General features: G+C 42.3%; 1 protein-coding gene across 1 annotated transcript in view; it reads right to left on the reverse strand.

Moving 5' to 3' along the window:
* Nucleotides 1-25,509, reverse strand: part of LOC101953145 (solute carrier organic anion transporter family member 1C1-like) — a 42,422-nt gene that overhangs the window by 12,799 nt on the left and 4,114 nt on the right. The window contains exons 2-11 of the mRNA XM_005296590.5: nt 18,908-19,053; nt 18,153-18,294; nt 17,952-18,084; nt 16,556-16,686; nt 15,639-15,785; nt 6,979-7,077; nt 6,047-6,292; nt 4,586-4,750; nt 3,274-3,469; nt 90-255 (exon numbers count right to left, since the gene is read on the reverse strand). Coding sequence (XP_005296647.2) covers nt 90-255; nt 3,274-3,469; nt 4,586-4,750; nt 6,047-6,292; nt 6,979-7,077; nt 15,639-15,785; nt 16,556-16,686; nt 17,952-18,084; nt 18,153-18,294; nt 18,908-19,018 — 1,536 coding nt within the window. The 5' untranslated portion in view covers nt 19,019-19,053. The remainder of the gene's footprint in view (nt 1-89; nt 256-3,273; nt 3,470-4,585; nt 4,751-6,046; nt 6,293-6,978; nt 7,078-15,638; nt 15,786-16,555; nt 16,687-17,951; nt 18,085-18,152; nt 18,295-18,907; nt 19,054-25,509) is intronic.

Below are 25,509 nucleotides of genomic sequence, written 5' to 3' on the forward strand. Positions count from 1 at the left end.
TATCTATTGCTACATCGTTGCTTAAGCATAAAATAAAATGAATTAAAAATAAGCAACAGAAATGCTTTTATAGCTATCTACCGACTTACCATATTCTTTCCAGTCCCGATCGATGATTTACACCCAGCAAAGCATGCGGTCATATAAGTGATTCCATTGTCCCCACATACAGGATCCCATTGATTCAATACACAGCTGCAGTCAGAATTGCAGCTGGCAATTAAGTTGTTTTTTGGGAAGGAAGATTGTTTTACTCTGGAGAGATTACAAGTAGAATCTTAACTGATCAAATAAAATAATTCCTTATTAGAAAAATAAACATAGACAACACATGAATGACCAAGCACAGAGAAATGAGGTGGAATAAAGCAGTCTCCGTGGGGAGCCTGCATTCAGTGGAGCATGAAGAATTGATAGATAGTAATTGCATGTAGAATGTCAGCTAAATTGATCTAAGCCAAGGTTCTCTTGGTTTTATCATAAAGCATTAAGAATTTTGCTGGGTTGTAGCTTCAAATTGCAAACCATGTCTGACTAGCGATCTTTGGTGGGATCATCAGTGACAAGGATGACATGAACAGACACAAAATGGGATTGCTAATAGATTTAGTGGAAGATTCAGCCTGGGGGGATAGGGGGAGAAAAGAGAAATCACACATGAAATCACTGCCAGCTTCAGACTAACTCTATCCTTCCTCCCTCCACATTGTCCGACTACCCCTACAAATGTGAGGTAGTGGTATAAACCCTACATGATTGTTATAGCTCCAGTTGTTTGGTCAGAGTAGCAGTAGCAATGCTGCTCCTTGATCTGTTGGATACATGTGTGCGAGACCTGGTTTACACTAGAAAATTAGGTAGGTTTAACTACGTCAATCAGGGGTGTGAAAAATCCATACCTCTGACCAGCGTAGTTAAACTGACTTAAGTGTGTAGACAGAGCTAGGTCAATGCAAGAATTCTTCCATCAACCTAGCTACTACCTCTCAGGAAGGTGGATTACCTATGCCAATAGGTGAATCCCTTCCTTCAGCATAGGTAGTGTCTACTCTAAAGCTCTCCAGCAGGGCAGCTGCCGTGGCACAGCTGTTCTGCTGAAGTGTTAAGTGTAGACAAGCACTGACTCATGAGTACTGCTCTCATCTGAAGTCTTCTACTCAGCAGTCCCCTGGTCAGGCTGGACACCTGTTGCCTTATTCAGATCTCACATTGGTTTCACCCCAGAATAACCCCTCCGTGGGGTTAATCCTGATTTATGCTGGTGCAAGTGAGATCAAGGAACCAATTTAAGATCTTGCAGATGAGAACCAAGATTTTCATAAGTGACAAGTGATTGGGGGTGCCTGGTTTGTTTTGGTGTCCAACTTGAGATGCATGAACACATTTTCCAGAAGTGCTGTGCCCCCATTCTCTGAAAATTGGATGCTTTTAAGGTGTCTGACATTGGATACTCAAAGATTCAGGCACCAAAAAGCACAAATTGCTTTTGAAAATCTAGGCCTGGATGCCCAATTTAAAGCCATGCCATTGAAGGAAAAACAATCACTTCTCCCCTCCCCACCCCCCGAATTTTTCAAATGAAAAGTATTTTAGTTGTGTTTTCCTCTGAGTTATGGTATTGCTCGTCTCACAGTTAATGTGGCTGCAAAGTGCCGAGATGGCTGAAATAATCTGTGAAGCACAAGGTCTCTTTCACTTTAGCAGAAAGGTCCCATGATGTGGTAAATCCCCCATGAGTGAGTTGTTAAGGTATGGAGAAGCAATTACTTGACCTACTTATTTGTGTTTGGGGTACCCCCAATTTTGGGAGCAATCAAAATCTGTCCTTTTAATCCTCCTGCATCATCTCTAATTCCACAGGCAGCCTGATTGCCAGGGACTGAATTTGGCCACAGTAGTCTCCACTGAAGAAAACTCTGAGATCCTATTGTAACTAAACTCCAAGTCATGCTGGCCTGGTTACAGAGAACATTGGTGACCGGTTTGACAAAAGGGTTGGGAATGTTTAGGTGGGTAGAGGCTGTTTCAAGAAAAATGGACTGAGTTTTGATTAAACCTGGGCTGGAAACCAGGCAAAGCCTAGTGAGTAGAGCTGGGTGAAATCTTTCACACAAAATGTTTTTGGAGGGGGAGGGGGGAAATGCATATTCAGTGACAGTGAAACTTTCTCCTAATTCACGTTTATTTAGCTGAACTGTTTGTTTGGGAAAAACAAAAAATTGTGGGGAAAAAATGAAAACAATTTGTTTTGACATTTTTCAAACAAAACATTTTAATTCTTCAGCTTGAAACAACTTTTCATTTCAAACTTTCCTTTAATTTTATTTGTAAATGGCCAAAATCAAAACAAAACATTTCATTTGACCCAATTTTTTTTAATGTTCAATTCACTGAAAATTATGAAAATGTTGGTTTTCAGACTGACCTGAAGCATTGTTTTCAACTTTTTGAAACTGCCACTGAACCAAAAATTATGTTATTTGCCCAACTCTACTAGAGGATTCAGGGTGAATTTCCTTTTGAATGTCTGCTTTGAATTAGACTGAACTCAACACAAAATCCTGGGAGTTTGAATCTCCACTGCCTTGCGGCTCAGGTGGACATTTACACCTCTGTAAATTGGGGGTAAAATGTTATCAATTCCAATGTCTCCACTGATGTCTGCCAATGATAGTGCTTTGCACCTACACGCACAGGGATAAATGTCTATACAAAGTGCAAAGCAATGATGAATCTAATGTGGAGTGTGCGAATTGCCAGGAGCTGAAAGTGAAGCAAGGTCTGCAGAGCCATTTGCGAACTGACACCACCAAGTTCCATACATCTCTAAGCCTGAGCATCCGAATATCCTAAAGCATCTCCTCTGACTACTAACACTCTCTAGTGTGCACTGTCAGTACGGGCTCAACCAGCAAAGCTGGCACAAATCAATGTCACTCCACTGACCTCTGTAGAATTGAGCTGATTTACCTCAGCTGAGGATGTGTTCTTGTTATTTCTCTCTTTAACTAAACACTATATTTGTCTTAAAGTTTTAAAGTATAAAGTTTAGTTATAGTATATTTGTGTATAAAGTTATATACCAGTAAATTACAGTATGCAAACAAGGGCCTGGGTCACAGAGTTTAGATCTAAATTCAGATCTGAACGGCTCCCTAGCGTTCTACTTTCGGGCCATCTTGAAACGTAGCTATCATGAGAAGAATTCAAAGATACGGAAAGTGTGTTTCTGTACGATGAAGACAAGAATACAAACCCAGAGAGAATACAAACCCAGAGTAGGAGACTGTTAAACCAGCCACCTGGAGCACCTCACAATCACATGTGAAGTACAAGAGGTTTAACAGGTATGCAGCTATAAAGGTGGCACATCCAAATTTTGCCATTCCAGTTATGTGTAACTTGAACTTTTTAATGATAAAGCCTCCCAGAAACATCCCCAGAATTGTAATGGGTAAAAGTATCACACCTGCAAACAAAAGGGAACAGAATGATGTTTACATTTATTAAAACAGCACCCTATTAAAATAAGTCTGGTGCTAGTTAGTGGTTTTCATTTTGTGTCTTTTAGTTTCTTAACTATGAATATGTAAAAATTCAGGTTAGCTGAAATAGACACTAATCCAGACCTCATCCTATTCTTCATATTGAGTTTTTGAAGTTCAATAAAGTTCTGTTTCATTTTTGCTTGATGCTTCATTTTCTCCTTATGCCTGCAATTCCCTTAGAAAAAGACTGTTTTCATTACATTCCTTGCCTTTTTGTATGTGATTTCCAGCACAGGTTTGCAGGTGCTAAAAGTTCGGACAATTCAGATAAAAATCTCACCTTGTGGGCACTTACTCAGCTGACATGAGCCTCCAAACATTTTGAGGTCTGGCCATAGGTAGCTAACAAAGATGGTGAAAAGAAGCAGTGTTTGGATTTTGGACTGAGCTTGAGTTGGGATTCCATTTGTAGGTTTGGAGCCTGAATCCTGGCTAAGGTTTGGGCTCAGATTCAATGATGTTGAAACCTCACAAACTCTCCTCCTGAAATTTTGACCCCAAACTTCAGAAATCTTACAAGCAGTTATTGTGAGATTATAGCCATTCTTCTTTTGTGAGATTTTGGATGCATCCAAACCAGGACCAGAAATAAGTCCCTTCCAGTTTGGATCCATCCAACCTATAATGAAAGCAGTAGGGATTGGTTCAGATTCAGGAATCTGAATCCAAGTGCCTCAATATTCTCAAAATCCCAAAGGGTTCAGATGACGTTATCCCATCAATAGTAGAAAAAAGCAGTCTGAGATTTATTATCAGCCAGTTTACTATATATGAAGAAACACAGGAAAATGATCATTAGAACTAAATATTTAAAAAATACTGTAGGTAAATAATAAGCCTCAATTTAAGATTTAACCCTCACCCACAAAGGAATCCTTTATACTCCATGTTATATCTAAGGGCCCAATTCAACTCCACTGAAGCGAGTGTCAAAACTCTCTTGGAAATGAGTGGAACAAGGATTTGGTCCTAAGATAGAAGATGAAATAACACATGTCAATTTTTCATTGTAAGATGGAAACAAGAGGGACACATACCAATTAGAAAGATGGCTCTTGACACGGATACGTTAAATTGCTGTTCCATAAACTTTGTCTCAAAAGTTATCAACCCAACCATAGAATTATACTGCAGAATAGTGAGGAACAAGTACACCAGAAAGACTGGGTTCCCAAGAAGTTTCTTCAAAGTTGGTAGGAAATCTGGAAAGGAAAGTTGAGCGTCTTATTCTCTGCTAAACATGAAATAGCCATATGGAAAGCTTTGTCCTTATTCAGCTGATGAACCAGACACTGATTTAGTTACTGGCTGTGTTAGAAAGTTAAATTTATTTTTCTCCCCCTTATACTAAACACTATCAAAGGGCATCCTTATAACAGTGAGGACTTTCCTCTTCTTCCATACTTGACTTAGAGAGATATTAGTACATGAAGTCTAGTGGATAGTGTGCTAGATTGAGAATCAAGAGACCTGGTTTATATCCCTGATTCTGTCAGTGGCCTACTTGGATTGTAAAGTCTTTGGGGCAAGGACTGTCTCTTATGTGCTTGGACAGTACTTAGTCCAAATCTTGATTGTGGGCTCTAATTAGCACTGGACTACTACTACTAATAATAATAATAATGTCAGTGGTTGCAAGTTATTTGAAGTATTACCAACCCTAGGTGTTCAAACTCATGTGTGGGGTCCCAAAAATCATATTTTAAATAATATTTGTAGGGTTCATTTTATTTGCCTTTTTTTGTGAGAGATGAGGTGGATGAGGTAATCTCTTTTATTGGACCAACCTTTGTTGGTGAAAGAGACAAGCTTTTGAGCTACACAGATCTCTTTTTCAGGTGAGCATTTAGGGTTTGCATCTTCAAGTTTTCCTCTTCAATCATGAGGGCTAGAAGCTTACTTTAAAAAAGAAGATAGATAAGAGTGTCCCATAATCATGTGACTTTGAGAGCTGGGGCTTTAAGAAAAACACTGAATATCATGAGAATTGTAGGTGTTGGCAATACTGTGCTTGGTATTTCCCTCTTTTACTTTGATCTTATTAATAGAGGGGAGTAATTTCAGAGGAATGAAGGACTTATTAGTGCAGAATCAGGTTTTCTGCACTGTCTTCCCTGCTCAATACCTCTTACCTTATGTTTATGCATGTAACATGCCATGCCAGTGTGATGGCTAACACACCAAGACATTAAACTGGGGACCGCTACACGTAAAAGCATGAGCTGTTACAGCTTTAGCTAAACCTCCATAGATGGTGGTGGGAGTTTTACCACCTCATATTCTCTGTGGAGTGGCACAGAGAGGGACCTGTAACACACTCTCACCAGGGGGTTATACCAGCACTACATAGGATGATGATGATGATGATTTACTATTTGCATTGCAGTAACATCCAGGGATGCAGCCTGATTGTGCTAGGTGCTGTACAACCATATAAGCAGCCCTGAATGAATAGTGAAAGACAACACTGTGAAATAGATCATCCAATATGCTCTTACCTTTTACTGCTTCTGAGAATTTTAACTGTGGTTGACTTGGGAGTTCTATTTTACAGTGATCTTCTTGAATAGTTACAGATGATTCACTCAGCTTCTTCAAATTTCTTTCTTCTCCTTCTTTTGGTAAGGAATAAGGTAGGAACCAGAAAGGCAATGAAGCCAGAAAACTGACTGCTCCACATATCACCAATCCAAGCCACCAGGCACCAACCCAGCGAGTATCCTTAGGATTTATGGTTAAACTCTCTAAAAAGAGAGCGAGAGATATTCCAAATTAAGCACCAGATTTTTGTTTCTTGATTGACTGACATAATATATTTCAGTACACAGTGCAATTTAAACTTATATAAGAACATTTGTATCCACTATTTAAACATTGGAGATTAGCCATATTTGATACAGAAATTTAAAAACTATTTTGTTGGCAAATCGTTACCAAGCATCCAAAAATAGGAAATACTCGTCACTTATTCAGGGGCCACGATGTTCCTTAGCATTCCTTGATGTCCCTTCCTTGCTGCAGTCTGCCATTGCAATGCTTTTCCAAGAAAACCCATAAAAATGCAACATTCTCCCTTTATGGGACCCAAAACTCTACCCAGGATTAAAGATGGGCAAAGTGATTTAGATGATGAAAGTACCCTCCACATGAAGCTTTGCCCATTCCTTGACTTGGAGCAGAACCATCTCTTTGGAAGGTCCTCAATGTTCATTTAACATAGTCTCCCCTTTGTTCTTTTCATTTATGCAGATCACTGCATTCCCAGCTTCCCATCTAACATGTAATAATGTTAGCTATTGAACTAGTAACACCCATTGGAGAGCCCCCTTTCTGAGAGAGCTAACTGACAAACAGTTTCTGAATACATACAGAACATCTGAGTCACTGATGTTTCAGTATTATCATTCAGTAAATCATCTCTGTGTCTTACCGAGATCTACCACTCCAACATCTACCCACAGATTAGCACAGAAAGCTCCGAGCAGAAATCCAAGTGTTGGCCCAACCATTCCACATGATCTTATGGTACCTGTAAGAGAAGGAAGATATCATGATATAGTAAGGAATATACTTTATACAGAAAAACAACAGTCAAAAAATGCATATAGTGCATGAGAATTTCTAATGATAAGTTTTAGAAACTTCGCTTTATATTTTAAGGCTCTGATCCTGCCTGTTACAATATTCAGGCAGATTCCTTCACCCATATGGAGCCCAACAGAAGTCAATGTGGTTTTGTATGGGCTAAAACATATTATACCTGGTAGGATCAGGGTCAAGAGACAATATGGAAAAAGAGTGTATTATGGTGATTTTAATCTAAAAATATTTTTTCTTTCAGCTCTATGTGACTGTATCATTCAGTTAATGAACATTACTAAGAAACATATAGTTTTATAACTATTGCCGGGATCACAACTATGGTTACAACTGCAGGTCACAAGCAGTTTACATGACTGTGGAATGCATGACTTTCTCTGTACCGTGTACTCAAATAAGCCCTGAATTTAACTTTAAGGAGAGGTATTTCCTTTGCCTCACCTGCTTAAAGTTAAGCATGTGCTTACACACTTTCTTCACTCAGAGCCAAAGTACAGTGATAAGTAGTAGTGCAGGTTAATAAGTAGAAATTTAGATAGAATACTCTGAAAAGGTCAATTAGTCAAAAGGCTGAATTAATATGCCTATGTTTAAGTGTAGTTCCGTATAAAAATGTCTACAAAATACAAGTGAATGAGAAAATTAGCAAACCAACAAAAAAGCTATGTTAATATTTATTTATACAGCTCCAAAAGTTGGCTAGTAGAGAAACAAGGAGACAAGAGAGAAAATCCTGGCTCTATTGAAGTCAGTGGGAGTTTTGCTATTGACTTCACTGGGGCCAGCATTTCACCCAAGGTCTTTGCTTATGAACTAAACAGACATCAGAGATGAAGGAGAGGGATGAGATGCAACAAGAAGCAAATGAATGAGCAGTAAAGTTTAGTACAAACTAGTCAGGCCCACACTGCATTTTGTTACAAGGCTTTATAGTCTAATTTGTGAAACGCGGCGCAATTTGATTTTATTTATCACTACATGTCATGGCTATACAGAAAAAAAATAAAAAAATAAAAAGTTTCAAAAAGCTAATTCCTACATGGAGGGCAGCATTTCCCTTTCGCTTGTGCTGATCTGTGGAGTTTTTGTTGTAAGGAACAAAATGGGGGTAAAATTGTCAAAAGGGCCTAAGGGCTACATTCAAAGAGATATTGTAATGCTCAGTGTTGCCATGCCAGGCTCCTAGGTGCCCTGCTGTCCAGTGGAATCTCTGCCCTGAGTTAGATGCTCAAGCTCCCCATGCATTGTTCATGGAGAGTAAGTCATCTAAAGAAGGGATTATCAGAAGCCAGCAAACTGAGTGGGAAGCTGCCTAAATTAGCCAAGAGTGAATGCAAAGGAAAGGTGCAGGGCTTAGGCCCAGATCCTCAGAGGTATTTAAGCACCTAAGGTATGTGCCTCCCTCCACTCCAAATTCTCAGATGTGACCCCTCTCCTAGAGTTAGGCACCTAAGCCAGATCAGCCCTTTCTCATGGAGAACAAGAGAGAAACTCACTCCATAAGAGCCAGTAGCCTAGTGGTTAGGGCACTCCCCTGAAATGTGGGAAACCAGTGTTCAAGTCAAGCAGAATAGGAATTCAAACATTGGTCTATTGCATCCCACCTGAGTGCCCCAATCACTGGACTACTGAGTATCCTGGAGACATATATCCACACAGCTATCTTTTGTGTGGGGCCCGAGCTTGAAAGTGTGCTCTGAGAACATCTCCAGGATTGGATCCCGCTGACAAGAAGGCAAGGGAACACATAGTTTGAAAAGAGAATCTTGCTTTGGGGCTGCCGATGCTTTCACTCACCTGTGCTACAGCTCTGAACAGCTTGTTAGCGGTGGGGTGGCATCAGGACTTAGGCAGCTTTGTGCATGCCCGCTAGTGGAAGCTTAGGAGCCTACAGGGTCAGGTGGCAGCTGAGTCATAGGTGCCAACTCCATGTGAGCTCCAGGGTTGGGGCACCCCTGGGGAAAAAATGGTGGGCGCTGGGCACCCACTGGCAGCCCCCTCCCTCCCTGCACCTCAATCAGCTGTTTCATGGCATGCAGGAGGTTGGGTGGAGGAACGAGGACATGGCACGCTTGGGAGAGGGGGCGGAACAGGGCGGGAAGAGGTGGGGTGGGGGAGGAGCAGGGGTGTGGCCATGAGGGAAGGGGTGGAGTAGGGGCAGGGCCTGGGGCAGAGCCAGGGGTCGAGCACCCCCTGGCACAATGGAAAGTCGGCGCCTGTGAGCTGAGTGGTGTTTCTGAGAATGTCAATGGCACCTAAATGTTGGACGTAAGTGCCTAAAGAGGCAGTTAGACACCTAAGCACCTTTGTGAATCCAAGTGACATGGGCACCTCAGTCCCGTTAATTTTCAGCAGGACACAGATGCCTAAATCACTTAGGAATTTTTGAAATTTTTAATCCTGGAAGAGATTTCTCTGACTTTATTTTGTTGTTTTCAATGGGAGGAAATAATCTCTTAGTGGGTGACAGTTGGAGCCAGTCATGATTGGATTGGCCACCCTTGAAATCTACATTAATATGCCTAATACAACTTCTTTTACCCTTTCATGTGAAGATTCTTTCTCTATATATTTTGTAATTTGAGAAGCTCCTTGTTTTACAGATCTCACTACAGTGACTGCTCAGCAAATGACCAGCGGCTTCTACAATGGAGCCTCACACTATGATCCCACTGTGTGGACTTTATTCTCCACTGCATTACATCTGATTTCACTCAGTCCACTTCACTGTAGAACCTGAAGTAACACAGTGGGGAATCGGGATGAAATCTTGGCTCCATTGAGTCAATAGAAAACCTCTCTGACTTCAACAGAGCCAGATTTCATCCTTTATATTTATTTATGTCAGTTTTACTAATCTGCAGTAAGACAGCTCCCATTCAGAGTGCTGTGCACTCCTGACAGTCTTCTAAAAATACACTAGTAAGTGAACAGACCTACCAGTATATTATCTGTCTTCAAAGTTTTACTGTGTAATTCTTGAATAAACATCAAACCATCAGCCAGACTTTGAAACAAGCATACAACAATTTTCCATGTTTGTAGAGAGATTTATACCTATGTTTCACATCTGCATATGTTTTATATCTTTTAAAATATTTTGAGTGCCAATCTGATGTCCCTTGTAAATCAAGAACCACTCTACTGAAGCAAATATTGTTACACTGGTGTGCAACAGATATAAGAGAGATCAAAATAAGTTCATTTGTGACATTTTCTTGTCATATTCCTCAAAAGCTTGTCTCTTTCACCAACAGAAGTTGGTCCAATAAAAGATACCACCTCACTCACCTTGTCTCATTATTTACTTTGTAATTTTTGAACAGCTATAACCACAGCCAATAAATTGTGCACACTTACGTGTGGCGGGTCAGTTCCTCAACTGTTGTTAGGGTGACCAGACGTCCCGATTTTATCGGGACTGTCCTGATATTTCCTTGTTTGTCCCGCGTCCCGACCGACATGCGGTCGGGACACTGGACAAACAAGGAAATGCCCCGGAGCCTGGAAGTGCTCGCACCCCCCGCCCCGCCCCGACTCCGCCCCCTCCTCCCCCGATTGGCTCCCTCCCCGAATCCCCGCCTCTTCCCCGGGCTCACCATTCCCCCTCCCTCCGCAAGCGCTGGAGGGAGGCCCGGGAGACTCAGAGGAAGCGCGGGGCCGGGGTGAGTAACAGTCCGGCCTGGCCGTAGGGCGAGGAGGGGGGCGGCCCGCGGGGCCAGGCGGCGGCTGCTGCTCTCCCCCCCGGGCAGCGGGACTCGGGAGCAGCCGCTGCTGCAGCTCCCACTGCCGCGGGGGAGGAAGCGGCCATGGCGCTCCGCGGCTGCGGCGCCCCCCGAACCCCCCGAGCCGGGGCCTGCTGCGGGGACCCAGCAGCGCGTACGCTGGGCCCAGCCCCTGGCTAGGCACGTCTGGGCTGCTGCCCAGCTGGTGCTATCCCGCGGCGGCCCCGGGGCGGAGGCATCGGCCGCCCAGCCCCGTTCGTTCCCCTGCGGGACGGGGGGGCTGGGGCCTGCTGCCCCCACTCCGGGGCCGCCGCGGGATAGCACCAGCTGGGCAGCAGCCCAGACGCTGGCCAGGGGCTGGGCCCAGCGTACGCGCTGCTGGGTCCCGCAGCAGGCCCCGGCTCGGGGGGTTCGGGGGCACCAGAGCTGCAGCCGCGGAGCGCCATGGCCGCTTCCTGCCCCCGCGGCAGTGGGAGCTGCAGCAGCGGCTGCTCCCGAGTCCCGCTGGCCGGGGGTGAGAACAGCCGCCGCCTGGCCCCGCGGGCCGCCCCCCTCCTCCTGCCCTACCTCCCAACTGAGTCCTGCCTGCTCGGGGCCAGGCCGGACTGTTACTCACCCCGGCCCCGCGCTTCCCCTGAGTCTCCTGGGCCTCCCTCCAGCACTTGCGGAGGAAGGTTTTTTTTTTTTTTTTTTGGCCCCCCACCGCCACGCCCCCCCCCCCCCCGCGTCACTCCCCCCCCCCCCCCCCCCCGCGTCCCGATATTTGTCTTGGGTGATCTGGTCACCCTAACTGTTGTAAATCAGTGTAGCGCTATCTGGCCCATATATTGTTTAATAAATATCACATATAATCAGTTTTAACACCTGAAACACATCTTGGCTATTGGTTTCAAGGGAAGCAGGATTAGACCCCCAATGCCATATTAAATCTTTCTGTAGAATTTTCATTCAGCAGCCTCTACTCTGCAGAGGAAACACAGGGAAATGTGGTACACCTGATGAAAAACTGCCAATGACTCCTCTTGCAGAATGCTAAATTTAATGGCTGGCTAAACCAATTAATTGTACTAATACCCAATTACAATTAAACTCATTAATTTATAAGCATGTTGTTTGCTGAGGATCAATTGAAGGCTTAGTGCTCAGTAGAGCTATAAAGTGAGCAGTAAACCAGAACAGCCAGACAATCATATTAGAAAAGGATTACAGGGAAAGTCTGACAAAGTAACCAGAACAAAGCAAGGCATTCAGATTCTGATTCCTCTTCCTCACCCCATCTGCATACAACTAAATAATAATGGATGAGATTCTTATACCCTGAGTTATTTTGAATAATACCTTACTCCACTCCACATTAAAGTCAATGGGCCTGTTTATGGAATCAGGTTCTGCTCATTATGAATAAGGGTGAATCATCGCCAGGCCCGTGGTGATTAGCTATTTTAATTACATAGGTTAAGGTTGTAATGAAACCAGAGCATTAATAAAATAGGAAAATTCACCTATGCCGTGATGCCCACAAAACACATGACAGTGGCTTAGTGTCTGTGACTGCTACTATCATAGCGCTCTTGCTGTTACTGTGTGCTCCCTCTCTCTGTCTCTGTTGTAACCACCTGTGGTCTCTCATCACATACGGCTAGATCCTGCAAATGAACCTACATGAGGAGATCCATCCCTGAGCCTGCGTGGAGCCCCACTGACTTCTGTGGGGCTCAGCACAGGTGTAGCAGAGTGCTTTGAATTGCAGGATCAGGGCCTTAAATCCCAATCCTGCACAAATTAAAACACATATTTAACTGTGTGCACCATGAGCAGTTTGATGGGGTCAATAGGGCTATTCATAGTGCATAAAGTTAACCATGTGTATATATCTTTGCAGGACCAGGACCTTGGCTTATAAGCGCTTTAGGACAGAACCCCCCCGAAAAGCTCTTGTCTTTTCATTATTCATGCCTACATTGCTTAACACAATGGAGCTATAATCTTTGACTATGGAGCTGCCACAATACAAATATGTAGTAATAATCATAATAAGACTTTTGTACTTATATATGAGTAAGGAAATGGCATAAACCTGACTCTTCTATTTTTCAGATAAGTTACAACTGAATCATTAGTTATTACATATAGCGGATGCCATTAAAAACTGGACATTTACTCCCAGAAGCAATGACAATTTATACAGCTGTCCTATAGACTTCAATGAGACTGCCTATACCAGCAAAGTTATGCACCTGCTTAAGTGTTTTCAGGATTGGGGTCATAGTATTTAAATTCACTGACCTGCCTCTTGTTCTAAGTATGCAGAAATCATAAAAATTGCAGTGAAGGTCCATTTTTACAATGGCGCCTAATGTATTAGAGTTTTACTGATTTTTTTTAAAATGAATGAATGGAAACAAACAAATTCCATCTGATATATCCAAATGTATTGGATTCCTAGTTCAGTAATCCTGCAAACACTAGGCACATGAATAATTATACTCACTTGAGTAGTGCCACTTGAAATCACATGAATAAAGCTGTTATGTGTATAAACATTTGCAGAATCAGAACATCAGTCAGATTGTGCTGCTTTCATTTATTTTAAAGTTACACTATACAGATTCAAACACTAATAATTCTGTCCTCTTGGACTCCCTTGTGGCAAAGTCCATGAAATGGAATGGGATGAATCCAGTAGGGTTCTGTGGAATTCATTAGAGAATGATCTCCTATCTATGGCTTTTTTTAAAAAAAAATCTTATAGAATTCTATGGCAGGGATATAATTTTCTATTGAATTCTATTGGATGGTTAAAAAGCTACAGAAAGGCTTTCATTTTTTATTAAATTCTATAACACTTCAGATGTTGTTATAATTATTTATAATTTGTATTACTGTAGCATCAAAAGGCTCCAATGGCGATCAGAGCTACATTCTTCTAGGCACAGTGTACAAACACATCTTAAGAGACTATCCCTACTCCAAAGAACTTACACTCCAATAAAGGCTTGTCTCCAGTTACTGGTGGATCAACGCTGCAGCGATTGATCCACCGCAGGTCAATTTAGTGGGTCTAGTGAAGACCCACTAAATCGACTGCAGATCACTCTCCCGTCAACTCCGGTACTCCACCAGAACCAGAAGAGGGGAGTCGATGGGAAAGCATCTTTCGTCAACATAGCGTAGTGTGAACCCCATGGTAAGTAGATCTAATCTACGTCGACCTGCATTATGCTACTAATGTAACTCAAATTGTGTAGTTTAGATCGTAGTGTAGACCTGCCCTTAGTAGCCAAGCCAGACAAAGGTGGGCAAGTGGAAATGTGAGCACACAGAGGTGAAGTTACTTGACCAAGGTCACACACACAGATTTGTGGTCAAAATTCAATGATAGCTTTGAGTGGAATTTTTTCAATTACAGGACGATACTTATTAGGCATTAATATGGCATGGATGAGTCTTGCTCATCAGATATGCAGAAGAGTATTGGAATGAGATACTGGAATCAATACGTGAAATTTACATCCTGCAGGAAATCCAATATTTCAGCATTTGGTTTAATCCCAAATTGGGATGAAATGTCAAAGTATCAAAACTTTTAATGGAATGAAAAGTTATGAAAATTTTCAACTCAGAAATGTTGAAATGAAACATTTCAGGATTCCCAAATCAAAAATTTTGTTTCAGTTTATTGACCCAAAAGAAAATGTTTAGTTTCAGGTTGAGTCAGTATTAGTCTCTGAGTCCGTCTGAGCTGCCAGAGTGCCTCAAGGACATTGTAGTTGCAAGTCCCACATGCCCCTAAGGGACCTACATTTCCCTGATGTACCATGGTCCTTCCCTGTGGCTGCGTGACTAGTGGGACTTTTGGACCAGTCCTAATTAGAAGGTTCTGCGGTGATCATGAATATCTTGGTAAACTGAAGGAGGGAATTAGTGGCTTTTGTACAGCCCCATTCTGTATATTCCACATCTTTCTATCTATAATTTTTATTTCCTCATCCCCAAGTGAAGACTGTTTTCAGTGGCTTTAGGTGAAGTATCATCTAGTAAATTCTTCCTGAGATTAGTATATTATATTGATATTTCCATGGCCAGTTTATGCGCCATCAAATTTATTCTGGGCAATTGCTTAGCCATGCATCAGTTACACATGAGTTTGGTATAATAGTTCAAGGTACTAAACTGGTTATGAATGAGTTGGGAGTCTTTCTCCGCTGGTCAACAAGCGATCCTGCTTCCAAAGAAATGCCCATTGATTGGAAATGACATCCTGGCAGCTGGTTGAATATGTCCCTCCCTGACACTGGTGACTTTACATCAGTTGTGCTAGGTGTCAAAACTCAAAGAGCCAGCTGCAAGTTTTCTGAAAGCTTTTAATAAAATGTTTAAAGTATTATTATTAAAGTGAATTATTTGGGGAAGGGTGGTTAGGAAGAATTTGTTCTCTAAAGCAATGACAGTCTGTGGGTCTAGAGACGCACATGGCTCTTCATGGCCCCCATGTACCACTCGCAGGGTAAGTCTCTGATTATGCTCCACTTGTTCTGTCAGCCAACAAACTGAGCCATGTTGCAAGACACCCTGAGGGGGAGGAAAAGGTGCTATTTGGAACTCTTTTCCAAAGATAAGCATGGAACTTGCTCAACATTTCATTCTTACCATTGTAAGGTGAGGAAAGAATACAGAATATTGAAAACTGAACACTGTTCTAGTTTTGATGCAGAAATGTTTAAAAGATTGATTTGGGAATTGATATTGTACATTAATTTATTACCTATGTAAAATGCTGAGTTTTCTTCTTTGGCAAAATCATCAACATATGACACCCCCAGTGGCATAATAGGTGCTTCACCAATTCCACGTAAAAGGTTTCCCATCAGTACAAAGATCCACAGATAGGAGCTTGCTGCTTTTTCACATCCTGTAGGCAATACATATTTACATTTTTGGAAACAGAGCTTTCAGAAGAACTTATTTTCAACAGAAATGAAATGGTGCCTTTTGAACAATGTGGAGAAAAAACATCCATAATAGATTTAGTTACTGTCTGTTTTCTTCACAATCTGCTATAACTTGTGGGGTCCATTTTGTAGCCAGCTATTCAAGAGAAAATCTTGGGTGTTCTGATGCAATATCATAATATTTTGACAGGATCCAGTGATACGATGAAAAATATCATTAGATTGCAAGGGGATGACATTTTGCTGGCCACAAAAATGTGGGGGGAGCAGTAATCTTGCAAGCAGGATGTCCCAATAACAGGCCTGATTGTGCAATGCTTACTCACGTTGGTGAGCATTTACTCAGACAGGTCGTCTCACTGAAAGTAAGGCACTTAAGTACGTGTTTAACTTTAGGCACCTACTTAAGTGCTTTGTTTAATCAGGAGAATAGGTATGTTTTCTTTGGATATTCTGCCTCAGACGTTAGTGGAATTACAGAAGGTTGAATATGTATATGAATAACAAGAGATTAGAATCTGGATAATAGGAGTTCTACACTTAGCTCTTTCTATTTGTTCCTCAATATATATACACGGCTTCCATTAACTTTGGGGGATGGGACGGAGGGGAGGGGTGATTGGAGAACATGCTTCTTCTTAGTGGTTTTAATATTATACTTTCCAATAAAAAAATAATATATAAAATGAAGTTAACCAAGACCGAGTCCAATCACAGAGCTTTTGCTTACCAGAATTTTTCAACTCTCTAGTCATTTCCATAGCATCTAAAGTTGGATGATGTAAAGGTAATGGTAGAGAACATGCTGATAAACTTGTAGAAGAGTTGTCCTCTGTAAGTGGTATTCTTTCATAATTATAACTGGAAAATAATGGTGTAAGATGTAGCTGAAATATACATGACTCATCTTTTACGAAAATTGTACATAAACTTGGTGCTCATGGAATTACTTTGTCTATTATATGAAGGCAGAGTTGATAGACAAATAGCTGTGGCTTGGGTGAGTCACAGCTTAGTGCTTCTCCAAAGAGAATTGATAGCTGTTGATGCACCTTCATTTGGGACTGTAATGCTGTCCCCTTGCTAAGAGATGTGAATGGTTGCACATCCCTTAAGCCAACCCTGGTCACAGGAATTTTAAACTCAGTTGTGACCACTCACATTCCAGTGTCTGGTGTGGCTGCACATTCAAATATCTGTATGTTTTTATCTGGAGACTTCATTCAGAGGAGTCAAGAAGAGACGACCAGATGTTGTTGGTGTTCGGTAGTGTTCAGGGTTTCCACATACTGACAGCCATGTTGTTATTTTTACAGCATCTGGGATTTAGTATAGTACAGTGGCAGCTTCTAATAATGTGATGAAAGACAATATGGTCCATGGCTTGTTGCCACCCTCCCTCTGGATATTACATTTGCATTGTGAGGAAAGGTTTATCTTTCAAAGCTCTACTGAGAGCATGGATTAAATCAATACACCCCTCACTGGGCAGTGCCATGCAATTCTCAGAGACTGCTGGCCCTCTACAATTCCACAAGCAGAGTAGAGATTGGGGCCTTTTCTGCTCTGTGGTCCACATAGCCCCACTCAGTATCCCTACTCAATCTTTCTTTTATGGTAGTTCCTCCCTGGCTAGCCCTGTTCTGGGAAGAAACAAGCCTCTCCCTTTGGCATGTTGGGGAGGAACTGCTTTCCATTATGTCATTCCTTCAGTGCCCTGGTTGTAATATATGGCAGTTGTGGGGATGGGAAAGGGGCAGTGCCTCATACAGCACCCAGAAATTAGTTCTTTCTGGCAGCTGTGTACGGTGACCATTGAAAAAGAGGACTGTTCCATCAGGATCTGTTGGCTAGTTCTAGATCCAAATAACATTCTCTGAACATGGAGTTCTGGCTGCCCCAGTACCACAGAACCAGGTAGGCTCAGAATAGGGCCTTCAGTAAGTCAGAGAGTCAATGAATGCTAAAATATCATGCCCTACCCTGCTACTGAAACCATCCAATCTTTGGGGGAAACTTTAATTTGTCAAACCAGATCTTCAGCTTTTATCTCAAGTTACTGAAGAAAATATGCTTCAGAAGTTGGAGTCTAAATGGTGCATAATGTAATAATCAGCCATATTTACCGTCCCATTAGGAAATGAGGCATCACTGATAAAAATGTTCCAAATGACATGATGAGACATCCAGCAGCAATTACTTTGGGCCGGTGAACCTTTGACCCAAGATAGCTCACCAGTATCATCACCATTAAGTTACCTGAAGAGATAAACAAACTGTCCATTAAAATGCTCATCCTTTTTGCTTCCAAAGAGAAAGATACATACCTATCTCAAAGCTGCCATCAATGATGCCAACAACTGACGATGAAATTTCAAATCTCCTTTCAATTTGAGTTGACATACTCTTCATGTAGCTTCCAGAAAATCCTTTGGCAAAAAAGGAGAATGCTAGTGCCCCAAGAAATATCTGAAGAAAAGGAAATTGAGTTGATTAAGAACCATCTTTCCTCAGTGATTGGATGGCTCAGGGGATAGGGAACGAAATACAGACACTAAATGTGTTGTTTGGGTAAAACCTCCTTTCAGTTGTTTTCCTTCAGTCAACAGAGTTTACTTTATAATTAGGCTGGCCTTCAAACTCTCATGCTTTGCAACGAAATATGTTGAGCTTCAGCTCCACTGTTTCTATGTGCAATCTGAGAAGGACTGCTAGCCACAGCGGGGAATGCATTCCCTGCCTACATTTTAGTCTTTGCTGTTGCTTTTCCTGGCAAGGGTTTTCTGTGTAAAGCTATTTAAATGCAATAATAATAATTAATGTAGCCATAGTTACTGTTATTATTACCACTCTGTATATTTCTAACGCACTCATTTCCAAGATTCAGCCTGATCCAAAGCCCACTGAAAACTTCCACTGACTTCACTGGGCTTGGGCTCAGACCATAAAGCAGTAACGTTTCCTGAACTTTAATAAATAGGGTGAAGTACTAGCACACTGAACTCAGTGAATATTGATAAAATGTCAAACCACAGTTTTCAATGCTTTTTAGCAATTTAAGGTTGAGCTGTGGTCTTCATACCTTTAACTTAGAAAAATAAGGATACATTCTCTTGACAGGAAGTGGTCCAATACTTCTGTCCAGGAAAGGTGGATTGTCTTTAGATTGGTCAGGAATCATTCTTGTTTCCATGGTGTTGCTCTTCTAGATTGGATATATAAGTCTTCCTGTTTGGAAAAAAGTGTGAGTTATTATTTATATGGCAATCACATAATATCTGTTCAATATCTTCATCAATGATTTAGATAATGGCATAGAGAGTACACTTATAAAGTTTGTGGATGATACCAAGCTGTGAGGGGTTGCAAGTGCTTTGGAAGATAGGATTAAAATTCAAAATGATCTGGACAAACTGGAGAAATGGTCTGAAGTAAATATGATGAAATTCAATAAGGACAGATGCAAAAAACTCCACTTAGGAAAGAACGATCAATTGCACACATACAAAATGGGAAATGACTGCCTAGGAAGGAGTACTGCGGAAAGGGATCTGGAGGTCATAGTGGATCATAAGATAAATAAGAGTCAACAGTGTAACACTGTTGCAAAAAAGGCAAACATCTTTTTGAGATACATTAGCAGGAGTGTTATAGGCAAGACACAAGAAGTAATTCTTCCACTCTCCTCTGCCCTGATTAGGCCTCAACTGGAGTATCGTGGCCAGTTCTGCATGCCACCTTTCAGGAAAGATATGAACAATTGGAGAAAGTCCAGAGAAGAGCAATAACAATGATTAAAGATCTAGGAAACATGACCTATGAGGGAAGATTGAAAAAATTGGGTTTGTTTAGTCTGGAGAAGAGAAGACTGAGGGGGGACATGATAACAGTTTTCAAGTAGATGAAAGGTTGTTACACGGAGGAGGGAGGTAAATTGTTCTCGTTAACCTCTTAGGATAGGACAAGAAGCAATGGGCTTAAATTCAGCAAGGGAGGTTTAGGTTGGACATTAGGAAAAATGTCCTAACTGGCAGGGTAGTTAAGCACTGGAATAAATTTCCTAGGGAGGTTGCGGAATCTCCGTCATTGGAGATTTTTTAAGAGCAGGTTAGACAAACACCTGTTGGATGGTCTAGATAATACTTAGTCCTGCCATTAGTGCAGAGGACAGACTAGATGACCTCTTGAGGTCCCTTCCAGTCCTACGATTCTATGATTCTATTATTAAAAGCATGCATGGTGCTTTATAGACAAGTAAGATGACACTACCCTGCCACCAAATGTTTACTAGAGTTGTTCAGAGAAACTTCTAACCATATTCTGTCAAAATATGAAATTCCATTGAAATCAAACTACTTCAATTTGGGAAGAAGACCGAAAAAAAGATTCAACCATGTCAGAATGTCCTGTTTCAACATTTTTGGAACAAAATGTTTTGATTTTTATATTAGTTTTCTTTTTTTTTTTTAAATCATATTATTTTATGTATCATGATTTAATAAAAAATAAAAACCAACAAAACTGAAACAAAACATTTTTGTTGAAATGAAATGTTTCAATTGATCCAAAACTTTGGGGGAACTGGGGTGCGGGGAATTTTCTTTTGCAGAGAATTTGAACATTTTCAGTTTTTGTTCCAATTCAGAAAATAGCAAATTTCAAAATCTGAAAGTCCTTCATAAATGGAACTTTTGTCCTCAGCACAGCTGTAGTATATGCAGATTAAAGGCATTATCCTGCAAAAATGTATGCACACAATGAATGCTAGTCTATTAACTTCAGTGGCACTATCTGTGTGAGTAAAATTACCCATGGGCATAAGTGTTTGCAGGATCAGGCCCAGAATTAGACAGATAACTATAAACAATGGCAGAGGTGGAAAGGAGACAATAAAACAAGGGGCACTGATATCCCAGTCATAAAATACCATAGTGAAAGATGCCTAAACTAGATTGAAAAAGAGCACACTGCTATTCAAGGAGTATTTTTCACAATATGTTTCATGTGAGGCTAATACCTGGAAGCCTATTTTAATGTTGCTGTAAAACCTTTTTTTTAAAGACTCAGATAGAAGGGTGCTCTTCACCAAATGGGATGGTCTGAGCTACCCAAATCAGGGGAAACTACAGTGAACCTGAAAGGAAATGCTGACCCAAAATCACAGAATCATAGGGTTTGACAGGGCTGGCTTTACCATGAGGCGAACTGAGGCAGCCGCCTCAGATGCCAGACTGTGGGAGGGTGCCACTAGGACCCAGAGTGTAGAAAACTGTCTCTGCTGCTGGTGCACAGAGATGGTGGAGTGCTGTGCTGGCGGACGGAGGGCGCAAGAGACATAACAGACAGACAGGAGAAAAGGTGAGAGGGAATAACAGAAAGCAGCAGAAGCTGCAGGGACAGAGAGGAGGAGGAGCCTCTTATGTACCTCTCTAGCACCCCCAGGAGCCTGGACTGATTAACACCAGCTTCTCAGAGAGCTTCCTGTTTCCTGCTGCTTCCCTGAACCCACTTGAGGAGAACAGGCAGTCAACTGAAGTAGTAGGAGCCAGTTAGGCCCTTAAGACGCTGATATTTTCCTTCACTCAGGCCCTGCTACCAGCCTGCTTATTTGTTCCCTTCAATTGAGTGTTGAGAGCCACTATAGCTGGCACAGAACAGCAGTCATGAGTGAAAGAAGAAAACGCCCCTCTGGGGCAGCATTCAGAAAAAGAAAAAGCAAAGGAAGCTTTTCTATCTAAGCAGGAAGGAGCTCTCCTGAGATACGTTAGACACAAATGTTCACGGTGAGCCTTCCGGACCCAGTGAGGATGTGAGTGGTGAGGAGATGCCTGATCTTCCAGTTAGTCAGAGTGAAGGTGATCTGGCAGCTACTGCAGCGTCCATATCTCCATCTCAAATGGATGTAACCATGCACATTCCTGAAGAAAAGTGTAGATCAGAGAAGAGTGTGGTGGAGGCACAAGAAACAGCTGCTGCTGAGTTTAGTTCCTTAAGTCTAGATGATCCGGGACTGTGCACCGACTTGAGCAGTAGCCTGAGGGACTTCCTTGTACTGCATGGGCCACAGCAAGTGAAAAACTTCATGTTCCCCAAAGACAATGAAAATAGAAGTTTCCATCCAACACATTACTGGCGTGAAATCCCCAATGGTGACAAAGTGGAGAGGCGATGGCTTATGTACTCAAAAATCCAGAATGCTGCATACTGGTTTTGTTGAAAACTCTTCCAGTCTAATGTTCCAGCCACATTGGGTCCTACAGGAACAAAGGACTGAAAAAATCTAGCTAGAAATCTGGAATGCCATGAGAAGGCATCAAATCACCAGAGAGCATTCCATAGGTGGAAAGAGCTTGAGATGAGACTAAGGTTAAAGGTCACCATACATGATCAGCATCCAGAGAAGATTGCATCAGAGTCTCTTTACTGGAAAAATGTTCTGAAAAGGCTCATTGCCATTGTGAAAATGCTTGCTACCCAAAACCTAGCATTGTGTGGCACTTCAGATCAGCTGTATGTGCCAAACAATGGAAACTTCCTTAAAATTGTGGAGTTGATGACTGAGTTTGATGCTGTACTCCAGGAGTATCTAAGAAGAGTCACCACCCAAGAAATGTACACACACCACTACCTTGGAAAAACAATTCAAAATGAGATCATACAGTTACTGGCAACAAAAGTCAAACAGAAGATTGTGGCAGATCTGAAGTCAGCAAGATATTACTCTGTTATTCTGGTCTGCACACCTGACATCAGCCATACGGAACAAATGACTTTAATGGTGCGTTTTGTAACAACAACATAACCTAGTGAAAATGTTCCTGCAACGGTGACTGTCAGAGAACATTTTCTAGAATGTATTGACATTGATGATACTACAGGAGCTGGTATGACAAATGTGCTTCTTAAAAAGCTGGAAGATATGGGAATTGCGATAGCTGACATGAGAGGTCAGGGCTGCGATAATGGTGCCAACATGAGAGTTAAAAACAGATGAGTGCAGACACGGATCCGAGAGTTAAATCCTCGAGCTTTTTTTGTCCCATGCAGTTCTCATTCACTGAACTTGGTGGTCAGTGATGTAGCCTCAGCTTCTAGTGAGGCTGTTGAATTTTTTAATGTAATTCAAAGCATCTATGTATTTTCCTTTGCATCAACTCATCAATGGCAAATTTTGAAGCAACATCTGGGAACATCCTCTCTGACACTGAAACCACTGAGTGCCACAAAATGGGAAAGTCGAGTGGAGGCGATAAAGCCTATCAAACACCAAATTGGGAAGATAGATGATGCCATAGTTGCCATTATGGAGGATAATGTTATGACAGGAACTGTTCATGGGAGAACAGTGGCATAGGGAAATGGAATCACCAGAAACATACATAACTTCAAATTTCTGTGTGGCTTAGTGTTGTGGCATGACATACTGTTTGAAATAAATGTTGTAAGCAAGAGACTCCAAGGTGTTGACCTTGATATATCTGGAGCAATGGAACAACTGGACAAAGCAAAGCCATACCTACAGTCTTACCGGTCAGATGAGGGATTTCAAAACGTTCTGAAGAGTGCACAGAAGTTGGCAGAGGAACTTCACACTGAAGCTATTTTCCCATCCATTCAAGAATACAAGAGTCACCGAAGAAGAAGACATTTTGCTTACGAGGCCTGGGATAATCCCATAAGAGACCCCAAACAACAAATCAAAGTTGAATTCTTTAACCAGGTGCTAGATTGTGCAATACAGTCAGTTGAAGAACGTTTCATGTAGCTCAAGGAACACAGCAGTATATTTGGGATGTTGTATGATATTCCAAAACTCCTCACTATACCTGAAGAAGACCTACACCAGCAATGCAGAGCACTAGAGACAGTGTTGACACATGATGACATGCGCAACATTGATGCAAGTGATTTAGGTGATGAACTGAAAGCCCTTTCAAGATACATTTCAGCAGGATCAACTCCAAAGGCTGTTCTGGAATATATGTGCACAAATAAGATGACCATCCTCTTTCCAAATGCTTTTGTGGCTCTGCGCATACTTCTAACACTTCCTGTAACAGTTGCCAGTGGAGACAGGGCCGGTGCTACCATTAAGGCAAACTAGGCGGGGCCTAGGGCACCAAGATTTGGGGGTGCCAAAAAGTGGTGCCCCCAACTTTTTTTTACAGCGTTCCTACGCCCCCTCCCCGAGCGCGCGATCGCCGCTCCACTTCTCTCGCCTCCCAGGCTTGCAGCGCCAATCAGCTGTTTGGCGCCACAAGCCTGCAAGGGGAGGAGAATTAGAGCAGGGGCGGTGTGCTCGGGGAGGAGGCAGCGCAGAGGTGAACTGGGGTGGGGAGCTGCCGCGCGGCTCCCCGGGTGGGGGGGGAAGCTGCCGTGGGGGGGGGGAGGCGCCTCAGGGCAGGGGGGGGAGCTGCTGCAGGGGAGCGCCTCAGGGTGGGGGGGGGAGCTGCCGCAGGGCTGGAGGGGGGGTGCAAGGTGGAAGTTTTGCCTAGGGCGCGAAACTTCCTTGCACCGGCCCTGAGTGGAGAACACAGCTTCTCCAAGCTGAAGTTAATAAAAACACATCCATGCTCCACAATGACACAGGAAAGGCTGGTCGGCCTTGCAACCATCTCAATAGAGCATGAGATGGCCCAGACTGTGGACTTTCAGGAAGCAGTTCAAATCTTTGCAGCCAAGAAGGCACGGAAAGCACCACTTTGATTATTCAAACAGATAAAAATGCCAGTGTTTACTATGCAGACAAGAAAAGTTACATTTGCTGTTCAAGCGTTTGAAAGTTAAGTGTTACTTAAAATTTTTGAACAAGGCATTTTAAGTTGTTAGTTCTCCTTTATTAGGGTAGGTAGCAGAGCAGTACCATGAGAGGAGTAGAACAGGAAGAAGGCAGAATTGAGACCTTTCAAAGTTTTGGCCCAAGCAAGGGGGTATGGGAGTGTCATTTAAGCTCCCCGCCTCAGGTGCCAAAATGTTGTGGTCTGGCCCTGGGGTTTGATGAGGATTTTAACAAGTAACAGAGTTTAGGGACAAATTCTTTGTTGAGACCAATTGGTGTAACACCACTGAAGTCTTTTGAACAGTGCTAATTTGTACCAGTAGAGCATTTGGCCCATGACACTTTTATCCATCTCCTGTATCTTAAATATACACAGGTCAAGGGTCTGATTTCAGAGATGCTACATTCTCATTAGGGGGATTTTTCAAAGGTGTCCCACTGCAGGCACAGTAAGGAAATTCAGTGCTTAGTTTTGGCTACGTAATGTCACATGGAACTTTCAGACTTTGCTGTAGGCAGACTTCACAGGGGTGAGGCAGTGTGGAATAGTGGACAGAGCACTAGATGGGTACCTGGTTTCTATTCCTAGCTCTGGCCTGTTGGGTGACTTTGGACAAGTCATGTTTCCCTTCTCTATGCCCCAGTGTCCCCAAAAGGGGATAATGCTACTAACCTCCTTTGAAAAGTGATTTGAAAACCTAAGGACGAAATACACTATGTAAGTGCTAAATATGATTATTATAATGCCATTTACAGATTAGCTGCTCTGGCAACCTGGATCCATCACAAGTTTGCCATGCATCCCAATCTGGGCAACAATCAGGAGGATAATCAGTGCATATCTAACACACTACATAAGGACTATGCTAATATTCTTGAGCAGCAGCAGTCACCGCCCCCTGCCT

Source organism: Chrysemys picta, chromosome 1, assembly GCF_011386835.1.
Source record: "Chrysemys picta bellii isolate R12L10 chromosome 1, ASM1138683v2, whole genome shotgun sequence".
In the NCBI taxonomy this organism is placed as follows: domain Eukaryota; kingdom Metazoa; phylum Chordata; order Testudines; family Emydidae; genus Chrysemys; species Chrysemys picta.